At 44.5% G+C, this 19251-nt stretch overlaps 1 protein-coding gene across 1 annotated transcript; it reads left to right on the forward strand.

Moving 5' to 3' along the window:
* LOC309536789 (uncharacterized protein) lies at positions 1–18202 on the forward strand. The gene is made up of 7 exons (XM_082231105.1): positions 1–118; positions 8087–8590; positions 9219–9300; positions 10547–10629; positions 10949–11075; positions 12946–15903; positions 16104–18202. Exons 2-6 carry the CDS (start codon positions 8177–8179, stop codon positions 14184–14186), a joined length of 1947 nt encoding a protein of 648 aa, XP_082087231.1. The 5' UTR covers positions 1–118; positions 8087–8176; the 3' UTR covers positions 14187–15903; positions 16104–18202.
* Positions 18203–19251: the final 1049 nt, after the last annotated feature.

The raw sequence follows: 19251 nt of genomic DNA on the forward strand, positions 1-19251 counted from the left end.
TAAGAGGCGCCGAGCTGGCTTCCTAGAGAGGACAGGAAAGGAAGGCGGGCCGCTCCTCCTCCTCCTCCTCCTCCCCTCTGACGTCCCTTCCGGCCTCGCCTTCGCCTGCCGGGCTCTGGTGGGTCTCCTCTCGGGGGAAGCCTGGGGAACTCCCTGCCCCGGGAGGCGGGAAGGGGAGGGAAGAGAGGCTGGGGGGTCCGGGAGGGAGCCAGAGGGACCTCAGGCCCTGGCCAGGGAGGTGGGCCTGGAAGAGAGCGAGGAGGGAGAAGGACCTTCGGAGGGACATGATGGTGAGGGAGAAGAATATTAAGAGGGAGATGATGGTGAGGGAGAAGGACATTAAGAGGGACATGATTGTGAGGGAGAAGGACATTAAGAGGGACATTATTGTGAGGGAGAAGGATATTAAGGGGGACATGATTGTGAGGGAGAAGGATATTAAGAGGGACATGATTGTGAGGGAGAAGGATATTAAGAGGGACATGATTGTGAGGGAGAAGGATATTAAGAGGGACATGATTGTGAGGGAGAAGGAGATTAAGAGGGACATGATTGTGAGGGAAAAGGAGATTAAGAGGGACATAATTGTGAGGGAGAAGGAGATTAAGAGGGACATGATGGTGAGGGAGAAGGATATTAAGAGGGACATTATTATGAGGGAGAAGGACATTAAGAGGGACATTATTATGAGGGAGAAGGATATTAAGAGGGACATGATTGTGAGGGAGAAGGATATTAAGAGGGACACGATTGTGAGGGAGAAGGACATTAAGAGGGACATGATTGTGAGGGAGAAGGATATTAAGAGGGACATGATGGTGAGGGAGAAGGATATTAAGAGGGACATGATTGTGAGGGAAAAGGAGATTAAGAGGGACATAATTGTGAGGGAGAAGGATATTAAGAGGGACATGATTGTGAGGGAGAAGGATATTAAGAGGGACATTATTATGAGGGAGAAGGATATTAAGAGGGACATTATTATGAGGGAGAAGGATATTAAGAGGGACATGATTGTGAGGGAGAAGGATATTAAGAGGGACACGATTGTGAGGGAGAAGGACATTAAGAGGGACATGATTGTGAGGGAGAAGGATATTAAGAGGGAGATTATTGTGAGGGAGAAGGATATTAAGAGGGACATTATTATGAGGGAGAAGGATATTAAGAGGGACATAATTATGAGGGAGAAGGATATTAAGAGGGACATAATTATGAGGGAGAAGGATATTAAGAGGGACATTATTATGAGGGAGAAGGATATTAAGAGGGACATTATTGTGAGGGAGAAGTATATTAAGAGGGACATGATTGTGAGGGAGAAGGACATTAAGAGGGACATGATTATGAGGGAGAAGGATATTAAGAGGGACATGATGGTGAGGGAGAAGGATATTAAGAGGGACATGATTGTGAGGGAGAAGGATATTAAGAGGGACATGATTATGAGGGAGAAGGACATTAAGAGGGACATGATTATGAGGGAGAAGGATATTAAGAGGGACATGATGGTGAGGGAGAAGGATATTAAGAGGGACATGATTGTGAGGGAGAAGGATATTAAGAGGGACATGATTATGAGGGAGAAGGATATTAAGAGGGACATGATGGTGAGGGAGAAGGATATTAAGAGGGACATGATTATGAGGGAGAAGGATATTAAGAGGGACATGATGGTGAGGGAGAAGGATATTAAGAGGGACATGATTGTGAGGGAGAAGGATATTAAGAGGGACATTATTATGAGGGAGAAGGAAATTAAGAGGGACATGATTGTGAGGGAGAAGGATATTAAGAGGGACATTATTATGAGGGAGAAGGATATTAAGAGGGACATGATTGTGAGGGAAAAGGACATTAAGAGGGACATTATTGTGAGGGAGAAGGATATTAAGAGGGACATTATTATGAGGGAGAAGGACATTAAGAGGGACATTATTATGAGGGAGAAGGATATTAAGGGGGACATTATTATGAGGGAGAAGTATATTAAGAGGGACATAATTATGAGGGAGAAGGATATTAAGAGGGACATTATTATGAGGGAGAAGGATATTAAGAGGGACATGATTGTGAGGGAGAAGGATATTAAGAGGGACATTATTGTGAGGGAGAAGGATATTAAGAGGGACATTATTATGAGGGAGAAGGACATTAAGAGGGACATTATTATGAGGGAGAAGGATATTAAGGGGGACATTATTATGAGGGAGAAGTATATTAAGAGGGACATTATTATGAGGGAGAAGGATATTAAGAGGGACATTATTATGAGGGAGAAGGACATTAAGAGGGACATTATTATGAGGGAGAAGGATATTAAGAGGGACATGATTGTGAGGGAGAAGGATATTAAGAGGGACACGATTGTGAGGGAGAAGGACATTAAGAGGGACATGATTGTGAGGGAGAAGGATATTAAGAGGGACATGATGGTGAGGGAGAAGGATATTAAGAGGGACATGATTGTGAGGGAAAAGGAGATTAAGAGGGACATAATTGTGAGGGAGAAGGATATTAAGAGGGACATGATTGTGAGGGAGAAGGATATTAAGAGGGACATTATTATGAGGGAGAAGGATATTAAGAGGGACATTATTATGAGGGAGAAGGATATTAAGAGGGACATGATTGTGAGGGAGAAGGATATTAAGAGGGACACGATTGTGAGGGAGAAGGACATTAAGAGGGACATGATTGTGAGGGAGAAGGATATTAAGAGGGAGATTATTGTGAGGGAGAAGGATATTAAGAGGGACATTATTATGAGGGAGAAGGATATTAAGAGGGACATAATTATGAGGGAGAAGGATATTAAGAGGGACATAATTATGAGGGAGAAGGATATTAAGAGGGACATTATTATGAGGGAGAAGGATATTAAGAGGGACATTATTGTGAGGGAGAAGTATATTAAGAGGGACATGATTGTGAGGGAGAAGGACATTAAGAGGGACATGATTATGAGGGAGAAGGATATTAAGAGGGACATGATGGTGAGGGAGAAGGATATTAAGAGGGACATGATTGTGAGGGAGAAGGATATTAAGAGGGACATGATTATGAGGGAGAAGGACATTAAGAGGGACATGATTATGAGGGAGAAGGATATTAAGAGGGACATGATGGTGAGGGAGAAGGATATTAAGAGGGACATGATTGTGAGGGAGAAGGATATTAAGAGGGACATGATTATGAGGGAGAAGGATATTAAGAGGGACATGATGGTGAGGGAGAAGGATATTAAGAGGGACATGATTATGAGGGAGAAGGATATTAAGAGGGACATGATGGTGAGGGAGAAGGATATTAAGAGGGACATGATTGTGAGGGAGAAGGATATTAAGAGGGACATTATTATGAGGGAGAAGGAAATTAAGAGGGACATGATTGTGAGGGAGAAGGATATTAAGAGGGACATTATTATGAGGGAGAAGGATATTAAGAGGGACATGATTGTGAGGGAAAAGGACATTAAGAGGGACATTATTGTGAGGGAGAAGGATATTAAGAGGGACATTATTATGAGGGAGAAGGACATTAAGAGGGACATTATTATGAGGGAGAAGGATATTAAGGGGGACATTATTATGAGGGAGAAGTATATTAAGAGGGACATAATTATGAGGGAGAAGGATATTAAGAGGGACATTATTATGAGGGAGAAGGATATTAAGAGGGACATGATTGTGAGGGAGAAGGATATTAAGAGGGACATTATTGTGAGGGAGAAGGATATTAAGAGGGACATTATTATGAGGGAGAAGGACATTAAGAGGGACATTATTATGAGGGAGAAGGATATTAAGGGGGACATTATTATGAGGGAGAAGTATATTAAGAGGGACATTATTATGAGGGAGAAGGATATTAAGAGGGACATTATTATGAGGGAGAAGGATATTAAGAGGGACATTATTATGAGGGAGAAGGATATTAAGAGGGACATGATTGTGAGGGAGAAGGATATTAAGAGGGACATTATTGTGAGGGAGAAGGATATTAAGAGGGACATTATTATGAGGGAGAAGGACATCAAGAGGTTACATTATTATGAGGGAGAAGGATATTAAGGGGGACATTATTATGAGGGAGAAGGATATTAAGAGGGACATTATTATGAGGGAGAAGGATATTAAGAGGGACATAATTATGAGGGAGAAGGATATTAAGAGGGACATGATTGTGAGGGAGAAGGATATTAAGAGGGACATTATTGTGAGGGAGAAGGATATTAAGAGGGACATTATTATGAGGGAGAAGGACATTAAGAGGGACATTATTATGAGGGAGAAGGATATTAAGGGGGACATTATTATGAGGGAGAAGTATATTAAGAGGGACATTATTATGAGGGAGAAGGATATTAAGAGGGACATTATTATGAGGGAGAAGGATATTAAGAGGGACATAATTATGAGGGAGAAGGATATTAAGAGGGACATTATTATGAGGGAGAAGGATATTAAGAGGGACATTATTATGAGGGAGAAGGATATTAAGAGGGACATAATTATGAGGGAGAAGGATATTAAGAGGGAGATTATTGTGAGGGAGAAGGATATTAAGAGGGACATGATTGTGAGGGAGAAGGATATTAAGAGGGACATGATTGTGAGGGAGAAGGATGTTAAGAGGGACATTATTATGAGGGAGAAGGATATTAAGAGGGACATGATTGTGAGGGAGAAGGATATTAAGAGGGACATTATTGTGAGGGAGAAGGATATTAAGAGGGACATTATTATGAGGGAGAAGGATATTAAGAGGGACATTATTATGAGGGAGAAGGATATTAAGAGGGACATTATTATGAGGGAGAAGGATATTAAGAGGGACATGATTGTGAGGGAGAAGGACATTAAGAGGGACATTATTATGAGGGAGAAGGATATTAAGAGGGACATTATTATGAGGGAGAAGTATATTAAGAGGGACATGATTGTGAGGGAGAAGGATATTAAGAGGGACATTATTGTGAGGGAGAAGGATATTAAGAGGGACATGATTGTGAGGGAGAAGGATATTAAGAGGGACATTATTATGAGGGAGAAGGATATTAAGAGGGACATTATTATGAGGGAGAAGTATATTAAGAGGGACATTATTGTGAGGGAGAAGGATATTAAGAGGGACATTATTGTGAGGGAGAAGGATATTAAGAGGGACATTATTATGAGGGAGAAGGATATTAAGAGGGACATTATTATGAGGGAGAAGTATATTAAGAGGGACATGATTGTGAGGGAGAAGGATATTAAGAGGGACATTATTGTGAGGGAGAAGGATATTAAGAGGGACATTATTATGAGGGAGAAGTATATTAAGAGGGACATTATTGTGAGGGAGAAGGATATTAAGAGGGACATGATTGTGAGGGAGAAGGATATTAAGAGGGAAATAATTGTGAGGGAGAAGGATATTAAGAAGGACATGATTGTGAGGGAGAAGGATGTTAAGAGGGACATGATTGTGAGGGAGAAGGACATTAAGAGGGACATGATTGTGAGGGAGAAGGATATGAAGAGGGACATTATTGTGAGGGAGAAGGACATTAAGAGGGACATTATTGTGAGGGAGAAGGATATTAAGAGGGACATGATTGTGAGGGAGAAGGATATGAAGAGGGACATTATTATGAGGGAGAAGGATATGAAGAGGGACATGATTGTGAGGGAGAAGGACATTAAGAGGGACATGATTGTGAGGGAGAAGGATATGAAGAGGGACATTATTGTGAGGGAGAAGGATATGAAGAGGGACATTATTGTGAGGGAGAAGGATATGAAGAGGGACATGATTGTGAGGGAGAAGGACATTAAGAGGGACATGATTGTGAGGGAGAAGGATATGAAGAGGGACATGATTGTGAGGGAGAAGGACATTAAGAGGGACATGATTGTGAGGGAGAAGGATATGAAGAGGGACATTATTATGAGGGAGAAGGATATTAAGAGGGACATTATTATGAGGAAGAAGGATATTAAGAGGGACATTATTATGAGGGAGAAGTATATTAAGAGGGACATTATTATGAGGGAGAAGGATATTAAGGGGGACATGATTGTGAGGGAGAAGGATATTAAGAGGGACATGATTGTGAGGGAGAAGGATATTAAGAGGGACATTATTGTGAGGGAGAAGGATATTAAGAGGGACATGATTGTGAGGGAGAAGGATATGAAGAGGGACATGATTGTGAGGGAGAAGTATATTAAGAGGGACATGATTGTGAGGGAGAAGGATATTAAGAGGGACATGATTGTGAGGGAGAAGGACATTAAGAGGGACATTATTGTGAGGGAGAAGGATATTAAGAGGGACATGATTGTGAGGGAGAAGGATATGAAGAGGGACATTATTATGAGGGAGAAGGATATTAAGAGGGACATTATTATGAGGGAGAAGGATATGAAGAGGGACATGATTGTGAGGGAGAAGGATATTAAGGGGGACATTATTGTGAGGGAGAAGGATATGAAGAGGGACATTATTGTGAGGGAGAAGGATATTAAGAGGGACATGATTGTGAGGGAGAAGGACATTAAGAGGGACATTATTGTGAGGGAGAAGGATATTAAGAGGGACATGATTGTGAGGGAGAAGGATATTAAGAGGGACATTATTATGAGGGAAAAGGATATTAAGAGGGACATTATTATGAGGGAAAAGGATATTAAGAGGGACATTATTATGAGGGAGAAGTATATTAAGAGGGACATTATTATGAGGGAGAAGGATATTAAGGGGGACATGATTGTGAGGGAGAAGGATATTAAGAGGGACATGATTGTGAGGGAGAAGGATATTAAGAGGGACATTATTGTGAGGGAGAAGGATATTAAGAGGGACATGATTGTGAGGGAGAAGGATATGAAGAGGGACATGATTGTGAGGGAGAAGGATATTAAGAGGGACATGATTGTGAGGGAGAAGTATATTAAGAGGGACATGATTGTGAGGGAGAAGGATATTAAGAGGGACATTATTATGAGGGAGAAGGATATTAAGAGGGACATTATTATGAGGGAGAAGGATATTAAGAGGGACATTATTATGAGGGAGAAGTATATTAAGAGGGACATTATGAGGGAGAAGTATATTAAGAGGGACATTATGAGGGAGAAGTATATTAAGAGGGACATTATTGTGAGGGAGAAGGATATTAAGAGGGACATTATTGTGAGGGAGAAGGATATTAAGAGGGACATTATTGTGAGGGAGAAGGATATTAAGAGGGACATTATTATGAGGGAGAAGGATATTAAGAGGGACATTATTATGAGGGAGAAGGACATTAAGAGGGACATTATTGTGAGGGAGAAGGATATTAAGAGGGACATTATTATGAGGGAGAAGATTATTAAGAGGGACATTATTGTGAGGGAGAAGTATAGTAAGAGGGACATTATTATGAGGGAGAAGTATAGTAAGAGGGACATTATTATGAGGGAGAAGTATATTAGGAGGGACATGAGGGAGAAGTATATTAAGAGGGACATAATTGTGAGGGAGAAGGATATTAAGGGGGACATTATTATCAGGGAGAAGTATATTAAGAGGGAAATACCATGAAGCTTCTCTTCTCTCTCTCTTCATAAATCTCTGTATGTCGGCCATTTTCCCTCAATAATTCTTTATTTGATGGAAAGTCCGGTTTTTGAGGCATCTTCCAGGGCAGTTCCACCCAGAGGGCCTTGCCACCATCCCCTTGGATCCAGGGCAGGAAGTCCCCAAGGGACGGTGGCTGGAGCTAGACATGGGCCCTGCTGCTCACCAAGCCACCCAAGCAGATATGGCTGGGTTGGGGTGAAGCTCTGGACTATGAAGTGGGGTTGGGAGGGACCCCCACTGTTGCCTTCCAGTAGCACCTTAAAGACCAACTAAGTTAGTTCTTGGTATGAGCTTTCGTTTGCATGCACACTTCTTCAGATACACACAGACCAACACGGCTACCTATCTGTAACTTGTCATTCACAGTTATGACTTCTCCCTCCTCCTCCTCTCCCTACACTTGCTCAGGGAACATTCTTCTTCTCTTGGCTGTGCTTTGATCTTACAATAGAAGAATGTGTTTGATTCGTAGGATTCGCTGCACCTTGCATTAGGACACACAGAACTTGGCAGAGGACCAAGGGGCTCCTTCCGATCTCTTGGAGACTTCCGGAGAGCCCAGATGGATGAGCAAGACTCAGCTGGCCCTGAAGCAGGAAGAGGCCATGCCATGGAAACGGGGAGCAGTGGGGGATTCTGGCAAAACTCCGTGCAGAAGATCCTGGGGGAGGAGGAAACCCCTTGCTCAGAGGTACAGAGCCAGCAGCTCAGGCAGTTCTGCTACCAGGAGGCCAAAGGACCCCGAGAGGTTTGCAGCCAACTCTACCACCTTTGCCATCAATGGCTGAAGCCAGAAAGGCACACGAAAGCTGAGATGCTGGACCTGGTGATCTTGGAGCAGTTCCTGACTGTCCTTCCTCTGGAGATGGAGATCTGGGTGAGGGAATGTGGAGCGGAGACCAGTTCCCAGGCGGTGGCCCTGGCCGAAGGTTTCCTCCTGAGTCAGGCAGAGGAGAGGAAGCAGGCAGAGCAGCAGGTGAGAGAGACTTTCCTCTGGATACTCCCAAGGGGCTCCAAAGAGGAGGGAGAGTATTCCCAAATCATTTCCTAATGGCCCATCCTTTTTTGGAAAGCATATTATTATTATTATTATTATTATTATTATTATTATTATTATTTATGACACTCATGTGGCTGGGTGCCTTCCAGCACATATAAATGCATAAGAAGACATCTTCTTTTAGAAGAAGATGTCTTCTAAAAGTTATGCATTTTCTTATCTCCTTCTCACCTGATGGGAGGGCATTCCCCAGGGTGGGGGCCACTGTGGAGAAGGTCTTCTGCCTGGTTCCCTGTAACTTCACTTACCACAGTGAGGGAATCAGCAGAAGACCCTCCGAACTGGACCTCAGTTCATGGAGACGCTCCTTTGGGTATACTGGGCCTTTGAGGCCAACACTTTGAATTGTGCTGGGAAACGTTCTGGGAGCCAGTGAAGATCCTTGAGGACCAATGTTTCATGGTCCTGGCAGCCAACCCCAGACACCAGTCTAGCAGAAGCAGGAAGCAGCTTTCACCTCTGTCCCCCGAAAGCGCTTGCCTCTGCCATTCCTTCTCTAACCCTTCTCCCCATTCTCTGTTTTGAATCCTTGTTGCTCTTTCAGAGGAAGGATCTTTTGGCAGAAATGGGTCTTGATTCTTCTGAGGCAGAGAAGACTCCGTTGGACGCCAGAGTGAGGCCTCTGGGTAAGGAGGAAGGAGAGTTTTCTCCCCCGTTTTGTCACATTCTCTTGGTTTTGAAACTAATCTCTGAGTTCTTTGCATCTTTTGGGGGAAGACACCTGGAGCCCAGAGCTCAGGGGGGGGGAGAGAGATGTATTTTTGCACAACTATTATATGAAATGGGTACAAATGTCAGCAGGGGAGACGTTTATGATAGTAATTTGATTAGTTTACAATTACAGTTCAATAATAGCCTCCCTATAACAATGTGAAATTACAATACTATTACTAATACCAATCTTATTCAAAATTATATAATATAGGTGGCCCCCCGCATGCTAAAACCGATGGTTTGATGATTTTCTTGATTTCTGCATTCCAATATCTTGTTAATTTCAATTACACTCCTGTCAAGATAACAATCCTTTATATAACAACTGCAGTATTAATGACTTCCATTCGTATGGAAACATCAAATAATATATAAAACTACAAGTGAGGCACTCCAGCTGTATCCTTACTCTTCCCGTGTGTGGCAATCTTTCTGTTGGTGATGTTTCTTCCTGTCCTTGTAAAATGTTCTGTCTATCTTTTCCTGGTTGTTGCTGTTCTCCATCATTCCTTGGGCGGAGCTAATATCCCCTTGTGGTTTCAGAAATTCTCCATCGCTCTGTCCTGTGCTTCGTTGTTTGGCAACTTTAACAGCAGCTGCAAAAATCACACTGTCCCAATAAATAATCAGTTTTTGCCATTTTTCTTCTACACCTGGGAAAGAGAGGGATCTGTCAGAATCGCAAATGACTCAGTAATGAACCTTATCAGCTCCTACACAACTTTCAGATTCCTTACATCTCTCTGTCTGGCCTAAGATAAATGTGCATTTATCCAATTAAATTAAATTCCACGTCCTTTTAGCATTAATCAGTTCAGTCTGTATATAATAAAGGATGGGGAAGAGTCAGCTCTAATTTTCCATCGTAAACATTTTGCAAAATAGAGCTTCCCTCCCTTTTTCCTTTTTGTTTTTCACACACACAGTTCCATTTGAAGTTATATTCCATATCTGCAGTCCAGTTTCATCCCTGCTCACCGGTACATAGATATTTTCAACTAGTATTCAATCGCAGGCTGCCAATTCATTAGTGTAGAAAAGAAAACCGGAAGCTAGCAGGGGAGACTTGGACAAGCCCCATCTGTACGTAGAGATGCACTGTTTCACCTCTGAGAGAAGCAGGCGCTCACGGTTTCCACTTACCTTGGTCTCTCTCAGGTGACGGAATGATGCCACCAAGACCTGCTCCTTCATCTTTTCATGGTGGTGGAGGGGAGGCAGCAGCTGTGGACCCAGATCAGGTAGGGGGAAGGAGCCTTGTGGGGAAGGACTGCTTGGATGCAGACTGGCTGGACACAGTTGGATGCAGAGGAATGGTGGGAGGAGCCAGAGAAGAGGGAGCCAACTGGGAGGAGGAGGAGGAGGAGGTGTCTGAAGCTGGAGAGGGAAGAGGGCTCAGGGAGCAGAGGGAGTCTGTGGCAGAGAGCAGCCCAGACTCCGAGGCAGAAGCTGCAGCAGGAGAGAGGGATGAGGAAGGCAGAGAGGGGTCTGGCCGCTGTAGACAACAACAGAGCCAGGTGAATGTTCTCTAAGAGGACAGCCTTTTTCCTGTTCTGTTAGGGTCCAGTGTGCTTTGAAGATGTGGCTGTCCATTTCACAGACGAGGAGTGGGCGTTGCTGGATCCTGACCAGAGAGCTCTCCATAAGGAAGTCATGGAGGAGAATCGTGGGATCTTGGACTCTCTCGGTAAGGCTCCCTATTGGATCATCCTATCTGTTTTGTAATTCAAGACATCTCTCTATGTGACGAACCTCTGATATTTCGATGGGGCTCAACAGCGCCACCCACAGCACCTGGGATGTTAACACGCCCACAGCAAACCTTGGATGGATGGCTATTGATTGTTTTCCCTGTGAATATTCTTCCTCCAGGTCTGCCGTTTAAATCCATGATCAGGCTGTCTGAACTGCCCAGGCCTTCTTAAATGTAGGATTCAGAGTGATTTGAGGTGTTGAAGTAGCTTCAGTCAAGTTTCCTGCTTTTGTTCTTGCTTCTGCCTCTCTCTGGTTGACCAAAGAGTCGCTTGGCATTGGAGATGGCACAGATTCCACGACTGAACCAAACAAACTCCATCCCAGAAAAGAGCCAGGCTTTTTGAATTTCAGGCAGTGAACCCTGTAGTAACAATAATGGTAATTTTATTATTTTTACCCTGCCCATCTGACTGGGTTGCCCCAGCCACTCTCGGCAAATTCCAACAAATATGAAAAAAAATATAAAACATCAAACATTAAAAACTTCCCAATACAGAGGTGCCTTCAGAAGTCCTCTAAAAGTTGCATAGTTATTTCCTTGACATCTGATGGGGGGGGGGCGTTCCACAGGGTGGGTGCCCCTACCGAGAAGGCCCCCTGCCTCGTCCCCTGTAACTTCTCACAGTAATGTAACATGTAAGTACAGTGGTACTTCGGGTTAAGAACTTAATTCGTTCCGTAGGTCCGTTCTTAACCTGAAACTGTTCTTAACCTGAAGCACCACTTTAGCTCATGGGGCCTCCTGCTGCCGCTGCGCTGCCAGAGCACGATTTCTGTTCTTATCCTGAAGCAAAGTTCGTAACCTGAGGTGCTATTTCTAGGTTAGCGGAGCCTGTAACCTGAAGCGTATGTAACCTGAGGTACCAGTGTAAGGAAACTTAAGTAATAATAATAATAATAATAATAATAATAATAATAATACTGATATGACAAGTTTCTTCTGCATTCTGTGATGTTGAGAATATAAGAAAACATCCAAATTGGTTTAAGGTGATGCACATCATCATTCAATTTTTAGCCACTAAAGAAATTTAAATTTGGCAGCTGCTACACACATTTGTTCAATATACAAAATGTGTTTTTCAGCACACAGAAGTTCATTTCCCTACCACAAGGTAGCTGACTACGACCAAGTCAGTCCAGAGTCAATGTTCCCAAATATTTATCAAGCTCTTACAATTTGTTTAGATTTATTACTGCATATTGAACAACGTAGCATATTAAATACAGTTGTACCTCGGGTTAAGAACTTAATTTGTTCCGGAGGTCCTTTCTTAACCTGAAACTGTTTTTAACCTGAAGCACCACTTTAGCTAATGGGGTCTCCTGCTGTTGCCACTGCGCCGTCGGGCATGATTTCTGTTCTTATCCTGAAGCAAAGTTCTTAAACTGAAGCATTATTTCTGGGTTAGCAGAGTCTGTAACCTGAAGCGTATGTAACCTGAAGCGTATGTAACCCAAGGTACCACTGTATATCTTAATTTTGAACAGGGAACTTTCCCGCTTTGGCCACCTTTAAAATACTAATGAAACCACATTTTATTTATGAAGATAGTACAGATCCATATTTAAATTTGAACAAAATAACGTTACCAGGTTAAGCTGTACTTTTAAAAACTAGAGAGAGAAAACATATAATATTCAACTTGATTTGTATACGAAACTAGACGTTTTGCAGAACAAAAGGAACATTATAACATCTAACTCCCTTCAGTTCTTCCCCTGTCCCAAGCATTAATTAGCATTGTTCCATAATTTGGGGCTGCACTTCTTCCCGAGACTCTAATCCGTTTGCCTCTTAGTTTCAGGTGGTGATGAATTGGAAATGAAGAACAAGGGAGACCACAATGAAATCCACACAGTGGAGGACCCATATCAGGATTCAGACTGTGGAGAGAGCTTCAGTCAGAGCTCCCATTCCACTTCCCATCAAAGATATCCCCTTAAGAAGAAACACTACCACTGCTTGGAGTGTGGAAAGAGCTTCAGTAACAGCAACGATCTATCTTCCCATCGTAGAATTCATACAGGGGAGAAACCCTATCAGTGCGTGGAATGTGGAAAGAGCTTCACTCGGAGTGCCCATCTCACTTACCATCAAAGGATTCATACAGGGGAGAAACCCTATCAGTGTGTGGAATGTGGAAAGAGCTTCAGTCAGAGCTCCCAACTGACTTCCCATCAAAGGATTCATACAGGGGAGAAACCCTATCAGTGCGTAGAATGTGGAAAGAGCTTCAATCAGAGGGCCCATCTCACTTCCCATCAAAGTATTCATACAGGGGAGAAACCCTATCAGTGCGTGGAATGCGGAAAGAGCTTCACACGGAGTGCCAATCTCACTTTCCATCAAAGGATTCATACAGGGGAGAAACCATATCAGTGTGTGGAATGCGGAAAGAGCTTCAATCAAAGGGCCATGCTCACTTCCCATCAAAGGATTCATACAGGGGAGAAACCCTATCAGTGCTTGGAATGTGGAAAAAGCTTCATTGACAGACGCTATCTCATTGCCCACCAGAGAATTCATACAGGGGAGAAACCCTATCAGTGTGTGGAATGTGGAAAGAGATTCAGAAATTGTTCAGATCTCACTTCCCATCAAATGATACATACAGGGGAGAAACCCTATCAGTGTGTGGAATGCGGAAAGAGCTTCAGTCAGAGGGCCAAGCTCACTTCCCATCAAAGAATTCATACAGGGGAGAAACCCTTTCAGTGCATGGAATGTGGAAAGAGCTTCACCTGGAAAGAAAGTCTCACTTCCCATCGTAGAATACATACAGGGGAGAAACCATATCACTGCTTGGAGTGTGGAAAGAGCTTCAGTCAAAACCAGGTTTTCACTTCCCATTGTAGAATTCATACAGGCGAGAAACCCTATCAGTGCATGGAATGTGGAAAGAGCTTCAGTCATAGTTCCCATCTCACTTCCCATCAAAGGATTCATACAGGGGAGAAACCCTATCAGTGTGTGGAATGTGGAAAGAGCTTCAGTCAAAGCAGCAATCTCATTTCCCATCAGAGAATTCACACAGGGTAGAAACTATTTCAGTGCCAAGAGTGTGATCGGAGGGATTTATGAAAGTCTGGTCTCATTTTTAAAGTTCTTTTAAAAAATAGAATTGGAGCTCTTAAAAGGACTGGCTGAAAAAGCTAAAATCAAGACAGGTTTGGAGAAGTTCGTTTCTCTTTGGAGGAAAATATTTCTTCTACTCTGAGCCACTTAAAGAGAATTGGATTCCTGCAAGACAACCTCTCTTATCTGGACATCTAAATTGCTAGGTCCTCTTGGACACATTATTTCTTTTTTCTGTTTTACGGTTCCTCTTTTAAAGTAATTATTTGGTTTATTTGTTTTATTCGAATCTTAATTTGAGAAATTGGATTTTAAGTTAAACAGCTTATGTGTGTTGGGGATCAGGCTGGAAGGAAGAGGGAGGCCTGGAAAAATGCATGAAACAGGATCTCTTGGGAAAGATTTATTCTGTGACCTTGACAAACTGATAAGGTGCTGTTGGAAAATAGGCTGCTTTGAGAACAAGGGAGAGGGAGATTTTGAATATGGCAGCTCAAAAACAGTTAACACCAGGCCTGTGTTAAATTTGGAGAAACTATTAGCCCTAATTGATAAAAATCATTAAATGGTGACTAATTTGACCACTAAAGTAGAGACACTGACAAAGAAAACAGAAGCACTAGATGTCTCCATGAAAGGAAGGGAGGAGAAGTCTGAAAAGCTGGAAAAGAAGACAAAAAATGAAAATCAGAACAGGAGACGCTTAGGATTGATGTGGATGGTTTGGGTGGAAGATAAGAGGCAATTGCGGGCGCTTTGGCGGTCCTTGAGATGAGACAGAAAGCCCAGCCTCTGAGACGGAGAGGAGGGAGGAGAGCAGGATTTTAGCAAAGGTTTGAGCAGAGTGGCTGGGAGTGGAAGAGGAATTCATGGAAGAGGCGCCACCCTCCTCACAGCCGGGGGGGGTGGCTTTTGGGTAGAAAACCAATGTGAATAAATCCCCCCAGTGCCACCCCCTGGCCGGTCTTCCTGTCTCCCTCTCCTTGTGCCCCCACCCTGCCCAAATCAAAGTCCCAGCTAGCAGCTGCCCCCCAGGCCTTCCTCCGCCCATCTTGGGGCCTCAAGGCATGCGGGCAAGTAGGATCCTAGAATGCAACAACTGATTGGCCTGCAGGAAAAGACCAATCAGGCTCCAGTAGGGAAGCAGAATCTGTCAGGATATTTCCGTTCCTCCTTAAAAAAGTGAACAGGCTGTTTTGCGTCACATGCCTGTTTACTTCCTGCTCACTGGGCATTTCCGTTTTGTATATAGCTTTTGTTCTGGCTGTTTTCCTCGCCATGGATGCAAGCAGTCATGTTTTTCCTTTGTTCTGCCCAACGTTGAATAAAGCTGTAAATATTCTCTCCTGGGTGAATCTTCCGTTGTGGAAACTCTGCGAGAATGGCGTGCATGAGTCTTGGAATGCGTCTGAGGGTCGTGTCGCTAATTGACTGATGCTATTCCAACGGGAGACCGGAGATCGTCTGGAGACGACATGGAGGCCTGATGCCTCTGTCTCCCTGGCAGGATCTCAACAGAAACAGCCAATCAGATGGGACTCATTGTGTAAATAATGTATATAAAAGCCTAAGGTTTGGGGGCAATTAAATCACTGTTTTAGAAACTGCAATAAAGAGCATTAAATCACTACAGGACTCCGAATATATTTCACTGGTGATGAAGGTGGGATCCTGCTGAGCTGTCTGCCGTGCACCGCATACAGCCGCCACAGGTAGCACAGCATCGCACTGCACATCCAGGCTACAGCTCCAGGACCCAGAATGGTGACAGACAACCGCTTCATGCCATTCAGCCCGGCCTCAGGAGACTGGGAAGGATACGCCACCCGCTTCCAGTTCCTCCTGGAGGCAAAGGACGTCGTGAGACACAGCCAAGAAGAGGGCAGCCTTCTTCAGCATCTGTGGAGAAGAAACGTTCAAGATCGCCCGAGCCCTCCTCGCTCCCACAAATATTGCGACCGTTCCCTATGACACGATAATAAAACGGCTGAAGGGGCACTTCTCGCAACAACCCTTGGGGGTAACGTGTCACAATGCCTTCTAGGCAAAGCGGCAGGTCTCCGGAGAAACCATAACCGGGTATGTGACCTCCCTTTGCCAGGCTGCTCGGCTCTGCAACGTCACAGAGCTGGAGAACATGCTTGCCGACTGCCTCGTGGGCGGCCCGAGCGAGGAGAAGCTGCAGTGGCGCCTCTACGCCAAGAAGGACCTGACGCTCCAGGCTGCCCTAGAGGAGGCTTTAGCAACTGAAGCTGCCGAGAGGTCAGTGCAAGGATTCCAATCAAACATGTTATCCCAAACGAGGATCCACCACGAGGACCTCACCGACGACTCAGAATCCTACCGGGAGGACGTGAACTGAGTGCAATAGCACACATAAGCCGCACGCCCACCACGACAGCCTCGTCCGGAAGACGGGAACTGTGCAAGTTGCAGGGAGAGCCACGAGCAGAGGACTTGCCATTTCCGCAACGCAGAATGCCGACAATGCAGAAAAGTGGGACACAACGCCCGGGTGTGCCGTGCCTGCCCTGCCTGACACCTCAAACCAGATGGCCGACCCAAGAGTCCCAGGCCCTGTGGTCTGACACACCAAGGCAACTCGACGAAGACCACAGACTGTCAGGTATACCAGTTGCCTCATTCTAATGCGGACAAAATTTACATCGAGGCACAGATAGAGGCAGCCCCGTGCCGCCTGGAGCTTGATACAGGGTCACTCCTGTCCATAATTTTGGCATGGACATTAAGGAATTGTGTCCCAGTGGCGGCTCCAAGTTAGGCCAGCCCCATTCACCCTCCGGGAGACTTCCACAAATGCAAGGTCCCCACGATGGGGGTGGGAACCTTCAATGTACAATATTGAGGGAGGGAGTGGCGGTTGGACTTGATCGTGGTCAAGGGGTGCTACGTTAGCTTACTGGGGTTGGTGTGGTTTGGGCCACTGGGGCTAGCCATCACCGGGGTGAACCGCACCAGCTCCCACGTGGACGTGGACGCCATGTGCAAAGAGTTTCCAGAGGTTTTCGATGGGGCATTGGGGTGATATACTGCCCTGCCCCTCCGTTGGCCTACAACTAGACCCCGCCATACGACCCATCAAGTTCAAGGCCCACCAGGTCCCGTTCGCCCTCAAAACCCCGCATTGGCGAGGAATTAGACTGGCTTGTGGAGCAAGGAATGCTCTAGCCCGTGCCTAATGCCCCCGAGAAACCCCAATCATCACACCCATCAAGCCCAATGGCTCAGTCCACATCTACGCAGACTACAAATGTACCATAAACAAGGCCCTTATGACTCATGCATACCCGGTGCCAATGGTCAGCCATGCCCTCGCCACCCTGGCGGAGTCTTAAAGTCCACCTGATCAGGGACAAGGTGAGGGCTATGTGCGACGCCCCTGCACCTAAGGGTAAGGCAGAACTCCAAGCCTTCTTGGGACTATTGAACCTCCGGATGATTCCTGGGGGGAAACTGCAAGGAGGGCTGGAGAGAGGAATCCCAAGGGGATAGCAGAAGGGTGAGGCCCATAGAGCAGGAGGAGCAGGTAAGGGAGGCAGAACTGGGAAGTCCAGAAGTGACCGAGGCTGAGCAGCGTCCAACCCAACGATCCCATCACAGCCGGCAGCCCTGGAACAAGAGCCAGAACCAGAAACCCCTACTGAGGCACCCAAGACCACAAGGCATACATAGGTGACCGGCATACTTCAACAACTATGAATGCTAACCTTCTGGGCGCAACGGGAACTTAGAGGGGAGGGGGGTTATGTACTAAGCTTGGATTCTTGAACAATAGGCAAGTAGAATCCTAGAATGCAACAACTGATTGGCCTGCAGGAAAAGACCAATCAGGCTCCAGGAGGGAAGCAGAATCAGCCAGTCAGATGGGACTGATTGTGTAAATAATGTATATAAAAGCCTGAGGTTTGGGGGGCAATTAAATCACTGTTTTACAAGCTGCAATAAAGAGCATGAAGTCACTATAGGATTCCTGAGTAGATTTCAGAGAATCTAATGCATCTTTGATTGGGATTGTCCAGCAAGGAGATTGGAGATGGTTGCCAGTCAAAAGGTAGTTTAAGACACAGGGGGGGGAGAGCTCCTTGTGAAAGGGGGGGCAGTTTTGGGAGACATTCCAGATGTGGCATTGGCAGCCAGATGAGGAATCCTGGAAGAGGACACTCCAGGCTTATCTAGTCCAACCCCTGCAATTCAGGAACCCCGGTTCTTAGTCCCGCCAGCTCCCTTGAGCTGGGCAACTCAGATGCCTGGAGCAGCGCCCCGTTGGAGAGCAGCCTTGGGTCGCCTCTGGAGCTGGCTGGACCTTTTGGACGGCTGTTTCCATGCCTCCTGCTGGCAGGCCCGGTTGGGAGTTGTAGTCCAAAGCCCATTGAGGGTGCCTGGTCCTGGAGGTGGTTTTCAAGTTGGAACTATGTTTTGTTTTTGTTGTTTTTTAAAAATAATATTTATTGATAATTTCGAAATTACAAGAAAAAGAAAAAATCAAAAACAACACTACAATACAAAAAAGAAAAAAAAGAACAATAAAAAAGAGAAAAGCACAAAATATGAAAACCAATACAATACAGCAAAAGAAAGAAAGAAAAAGAAAAAAAGAGAAAAAAAACACAAATCCCAAATTGCATATCCATTATTTCCATTTGCTTGTTTCATTGACCTCCTCACACCTCCGTTTTTGTGTTCTAGTTTAGTAATTATTTCAGCAAATTCTTTCCATCTTTATTTTTGTTACAAAATTTATCTTAACAATTTAAGCTAATAATTAACTCAACAAATCCTTACCATCTTTCCCCATATTCTGTTATTCAGATTACCTTAATTTATTTAACCTTATCTTACCCCTAAGTGCCTTAAGACTTAAATCTTAAATTTCAAATATACATAGCTCCTGATATCATTTCTGCTAGAGTCATATAGTTTCATTCCCACATTTTCCCTAATATTCATTAGCTGATTCTAAAATAAGAAATTTCCATTATAAATTCTCTTCCAATCATCATCCAGCGTC

The sequence above is a fragment of the Podarcis vaucheri genome (assembly GCF_965113315.1).
Source record: "Podarcis vaucheri genome assembly, chromosome: 7".
Lineage (NCBI taxonomy): Eukaryota > Metazoa > Chordata > Lepidosauria > Squamata > Lacertidae > Podarcis > Podarcis vaucheri.